This window comes from Carassius gibelio, chromosome A18 (assembly GCF_023724105.1).
Source record: "Carassius gibelio isolate Cgi1373 ecotype wild population from Czech Republic chromosome A18, carGib1.2-hapl.c, whole genome shotgun sequence".
NCBI lineage: Eukaryota > Metazoa > Chordata > Actinopteri > Cypriniformes > Cyprinidae > Carassius > Carassius gibelio.
Window position 1 is genome coordinate 9,864,622 of NC_068388.1, and position 6,054 is coordinate 9,870,675.

At 39.4% G+C, this 6,054-nt stretch overlaps 1 protein-coding gene across 1 annotated transcript; it reads left to right on the top strand.

Annotated features, from left to right (window-relative positions):
• The first annotated feature begins 284 nt into the window (after nucleotides 1-284).
• On the top strand, nucleotides 285-4,847 carry LOC127933908 (uncharacterized). Its single transcript, XM_052531036.1, has 7 exons — nucleotides 285-374; nucleotides 884-981; nucleotides 1,374-1,415; nucleotides 2,417-2,467; nucleotides 2,689-2,742; nucleotides 2,995-4,453; nucleotides 4,631-4,847. Exons 2-7 carry the CDS (start codon nucleotides 885-887, stop codon nucleotides 4,845-4,847), a joined length of 1,920 nt encoding a protein of 639 aa, XP_052386996.1. The 5' UTR covers nucleotides 285-374; nucleotide 884.
• The last annotated feature ends 1,207 nt before the right edge of the window (nucleotides 4,848-6,054 follow it).

A 6,054-nucleotide genomic window follows, 5' to 3' on the forward strand; every position in this document is an offset into this window, starting at 1 on the left:
ATTTTTATTATTCCACTTAAAATGTTAGTAAAACTTTCATAATTTATAATCCAACATTTGTGATTTTGCAGATCACAATGTATAGTTAAAGCTTCATATCGTCGCTGTCCGATGAAAACCACGTATGTCCATTTTGCCGATTTTGAGATTTTTCGACGGATTGAATGTCCAGGTTCATTTCCGTATACAGCATGCTTCACATATCTAAATGGCCAATGAAAAGTTGTGAAATCATGTCATCTGATTTTCACGTATATCCATTTGGTGTCAAAGCTGTCAATCACCCCGCGTATCTCCCGCCCTGTGGAAGCATCTCGCTGGTCTCGTGAAGTTTCAAGCTCAGTCAGCACTGGATAGCCGATTAACACTGTGAGGTAAAGTATCAGCAAACGTTTGTTTTTGACAACTGTTCTCAAGTTTATTATATATTCACAACTATTATTTATCGGTAAATGGTCTAGACGAATTAATTGTCACCGAATATTTTTTTTATTTTTATTTTTGTGAACCTGGCTGACGAAAGTACGATATTGAAGCTCTCCACAGTTTAAGTTAGTTCTAATCTAGTTCTTCACAGATTAGTTTGCTTGCTAGTATGTAAATAAACTCGGTCTCATTGATAAGATTCAAACTTTTTTTTTCTTAGTCAAACTGATCAAATTATAGCCTGTAATGCTACTGTCATGATTGTCAGTGACTAGAACATGCCTCACTCATACTGCTATCACCGCTTGCCAGAGGCTGAAAATGTCCAGTACTAGAGTTATCTTGCTACGTTTTTATTGTGAAGATGTTAACGCACGGATTTCCGAAGTGAAGTGAAACAATGTTGACTGGGCATAGCGCTATATTTTTTCTGATCTGTTTTTCTCCCTTCCTTCAGGATGTCTGTCTCTGTAAAGGAGCTGTGTGAATTGATGAACGTCAACTATGATAGGGCTGTTATTGAGGCGATTGCGAGGGTCAACAATGAGGAGGAAGGTTTGTAGGAAAATAGAATTGAGTCAGCCAAACAATTAAGTCTACATTGTATTCATTACTGAAATGTAGGGCTGCTCCGATAACGATCGGCCGATCGTTATGCGCATCTCGTCAGTAAAGCTGGTTCTCTAATCAGCGGTAAATTCCCTCAGGTGCGTGATTTCACATAGAGCAGCTGTTAACTGAGAAGATGCGAAAATAAACGCTCGAAATGAAGTGGATTTGCGCATCTTCTCAGTTAACAGCTGCTCTATGTGAAATCACGCACCTGAGGGAATTTACCGCTGATTAGAGAACCAGCTTTACTGACGAGATGCGCATAACGATCGGCTGATCGTGATCGGAGGAGCCCTACTGAAATGTTAACTAGTTTTTCTCTCTGTCATTCTTAGATTCACTTGAAAGTGACAGTTCTCAGACAGCTGCCAATGAGGGTAGGTAATTTAGGCCTAAATGATTTTCTTCCAGTAGCAGCTACCTATACAGCAACCTAAAGCCTATTGGTGTGTTGCACATTAAGATGAAAGCCTGTCACACATCTTATTTTGGTTCCCTTGATCCAAAAAACTGCTGTTGCATTTCCAAGTACTAACCCATCAAATTGTATGTGGCTAAATTAAAACATTTTAAAGGGATAGTTCACCCAAAAATGATATTTAAGCCATGATTTACTCACCCGCCGTTCGAAGATGCATTATGTCAATCTTTTTTTTTCAGACAAACACACTTTCAGTTATTTTAGAAAATGTCTTCAGTCTTTCAGTGGTTATAATGTCAAGTTATGGGGTCCACATCGTTGAAGTCCCAACATGTGCATGCATCCTTCACAAAAGTAATCCATCTGGCTCCAGGGGGATAAACAAAGGCCTTCTGAGGGTAATCTTTGCGGTTTTGTCGTAAAAATATACATATTTAAAACTTTATAAACTAAAATAACTGGGCTACGTCCTACGTTATACGCCACCATCCATCTCCATGAATGCGCGCAGACCACTGCCGGAAGCCAGTTATTTTGGTTTATAAAGTTTTAAATATGTATATTTTTATGACAAAACCGCACAGATTACCCTCAGAAGGCCTTCGTTTATCCCCCTGGAGCAGGATGGATTATTTTTGTGAAGGATGCAGGCACATTTTCGGACTTGAAGCATCTGGACCCCATTGCTTCACATTATAACCACTGAAAGATCTAAGACATTTTCTAAAATAACTGAAAATGTGTTCGTCTGAAAAAAGCTGCATCTCGAACGGTTTGAGGGTGAGTAAATCATGGCTTAAATATCATTTTTGGGCGAACTATCCCTTTAATCACAAAGAATTCAAAATGTATAGTTACTGTGCTGGTCAAAGCTACTGATGCAAGCTCAGTTCTGAATTATTCAAACATTGTAGGCTATTCAGTGTGCTAAATGCATTTTATCTTTATTGTTGTTAGATTCTCTGGAAAGTGATAAAGAAAATCATTCCGAAATAGCTGCCAGTGAGGGTAAGTATTATTCTTCTTCTTTTTTCTTCTTATCAGATTTGACTATACTACAGCCTCCACCTCACATTAGTTTTGAGTAGGACTTAAAGACTAAACCCCATTACTAATTACAAATCTAGCATATTTAATCGATTACCAGTCAAAATAAATGCAATCTTATATCTGAATGATGTGAACAGTGCATTCGTTGTACTAAATGTGCTCCTCTTTATTATTCTAAGACCCACTTGAACACGATCCAGAAAATGAGCCGGATTACACACTTGTCAATGAAGGTGAGTAACTTATTGTCATTATTTTAACATTTCTGTCAGCTACTAGTGGGCTCAGCCGCATGCGCGCGCACACACACACACACACACACACACACACACACACACACACACACAAACAGCAATGCCAAACTTAAATGCATGCCTACACACTGACACACACACACACATCTCCACATGCTAGGAAACCATGTAAGAGAAATGTGCATTTGTAGAACATCATTTTTATTTTATTTTTCTTTTAATCATATGAAGGTGCCATTGATAATCGGGGAAGGTCAAAGAAGAGGACCAACCCAGACACTTGGAAGGGTAACATCCAGAAAAGGAAAAGAATGAGGGGCCAATTTTATCTTGGACGGAAAAAAAATGAATTTGTCATCAAAGAAGAAAGAAAAATGGGCGGCCGGTGCCAATCTGTGTCCTGCAAGAAATCAAGCAAACTACACTGCTCCGAAATTGATGAAGGGAAGAGGGAGGAAATTTTCAAATATTTTTGGGGGAAATTGGAATGGAAAGAGAGGAGAATGTATGTGAAAACATCGGTGGAGGTGAGTGATGTCAAGCGGCGCCGAACAGAAGCGGTTCAATCTCGGAGGTCAGCATCTCTCTCTTGTTGTTTATGTGTAGATGGTAAAAGGCTCAGAGTTTGTCAAAGGATGTTCCTGTCTACACTTGGCATCAAGCAGTGGACTTTTTTAAAATGGGTTGGGCGAAGAGGGGAAAGTCCTGAGAAGATGACGAGAGTGACTGTAAGGACAGAGGAGCAGGACTTCCTAAAGACCTTCCTTCTGGATTTGCCAAAAGTTCCATCGCACTACTGCAGGTCCTCCTCATCAAAGATGTACCTGGAGCCTTTCTTCAAGTCCATCAGTCATCTCCACACACAGTATAAGCAATCATGTGCAGACCACAGTATCCAGCCTCTGTCACGGCAAGTATTCACTAACACCTTCAACGATTTAAATCTTTCTCTGTTCCATCCGAAGAAAGATCAGTGTGACACTTGCTGTGCCTTCAAAGCCGGGAACATCGAGGCTGCCGTGTGGGAGGAACACTGTGTTAAAAAGGACGATGCACGAGCAGAAAAGGTAAAGGACAAACAACTTGCAAACAACACCACCTTGGTTGCATGCATGGATCTGCAGGGCCTTCTCCTGTGCCCAAAGCTTCAAGCGTCTGCCCTGTACTACAAAATGAAGCTTGGTGTCCATAATTTTACCATCTACAATATGGCATCACATGAAGCAAAAAATTACCTTTGGCATGAGGGTGAAGCTGGGGTCTCTGCCAACGAATTCGCCTCCTGCATTGTGGATTACCTTGAAGCACACCCCACTTACAATGAATTCATCCTTTGGAGTGATGGGTGTGGCTATCAAAACAGAAATCTGGTCCTGAGCAATGCCCTCTTAAAGTTTGCTACTGAGAAAAAGAAACGTGTGACACAGAAGTACCTTGAAAGAGGTCACACACAAATGGAATGTGACTCTGTGCACAGTGTGATTGAGAGGAAGTTGAGAAACCGTGACATACATGTTCCAGCTGAGTATGCTGCAGTTATCCGAGGAGCTCGTTCCAGTCCAAAACCATACGAGGTGAAGTATGTTGGTTACAGCTTTTTCCAAGACTTCAGCAAAGTCAACATCTGTAAGTCAATCCGACCTGGTAGCAAAGTTGGAGATCCTACGGTGCATGACCTTCGAGCAGTCAGGTGTTTTTTTTTTTGTTTTTTTTGTTACACACTTTTTCACAAATACATGAAACATTAGCCATATCATATTAAAATATTTGGTTTCATAAATCGAAACATGCTTTTGGTTCCCTCTTATCTCTGTGACCTATGTCCCCCGACACCCCTCCCCCTTCTTTTCTTTAATCTATCTATTAGATACAATGTGGATGGCAGTATGGAGTTTAAATTACTACACTCTGACAACTGGCAACCCTTCACATCCCCATCCCTGAGGAAGACGTGTGTCATCGTGGCCCCACTCTATACATCCGCCCCAAAAATTAAAGCCCTGAAGTTCAAGCACCTTCAAGAACTGAAACATGTTTTACCCAAGGACTTTCATCCATTTTACAATGCACTTGACCATGAGTGATGCAATTTTACTACGTGGATGAATGGGCTGTCCTGACTTACTGGTTAATTTATTAATTAAATGTTCTATTTATTGTGTATTGTCATGTAATTTTTTATTTGCATGTTTTAAAATGACTTTGTCTTATCTGTTGAAATTTTTGGAATTCCTATCAGCCAATTCTGATCAGAAAGACATGATTCAAATCTTGCATTAAAGGGATAGTTCACCATAAAATGACAATTCTGTCGTCATTTACTCACCCTCAAGTTGTTTCAAACCTGTATGAATTTCTTTTTTCAGAAAAGAAAAGAAATTTTGAAAAATGTCTTTAACCAAACAGTTGATGGACCCCATTGACTTCCATAGATTTTTTTTTTTCCTACTATGGAAGTTAGTGGGGTCCATCAACTGTTTGGTTACAGACATTTTTCAAAAGTTATTTTGTGTTCAGCAGAAAAAAGAAATTCATACAGGTTTGAAACAACTTGAGGGTGAGTAAATTATGAGAGAATTTTCATTTTTGGGTGAACTATCCCTTTAAGGCCTGTTGCTATTATATAATTCCACCTGTAATGTCAGTATTGAGTCTGATTAGTTTTTATTGCTTGAATCACCTGAAGAATAAACATGAAAGGGTAACTGGAGTTTACTGGAACTGCATCTTCATTTTCACTTTTCTTTTCTGCAATACATTGCCAAATAAACATAGCCTGGCGAAACAATGACATTCCTTCATCGAGGTACACGTTTCCCCCCTGACGCCAGACGTACGTACGTCTAGGAGTGACAAAATTGCGGTAGGACTGTGCAAACAAAGTATCTGTCTAGCATTACCATGTCAGTGTATTGATTCATTGTCCCTTCATAGTTTGCAAGAGACATTTAATAAATTTATAATTAATATTAAATAAACTAAGCGTATAGGCTATTTAATAAACTGAGCGTATTCCTATGTCAATATGAAACGCGACTTGGCCATTCTAATTAATGATCGGAAGAACGCGTATCGACCACCCTTACTGTAAAATATGCACGTATGTCCATTTAAACTCAATTTTGGCCAAATGTGGATTCTATCATTACACTGGCAAGAATATGGTTACATGTAAAGATGAAGTACCAAGTATGACAACGCTACATTCAACTGCTTTTGAAATACGGTGTTTTTTTCACTTCCTGAAAAGTAACCGTTTTGGACATACGTGAGTTTCATCGGGCAGCGACG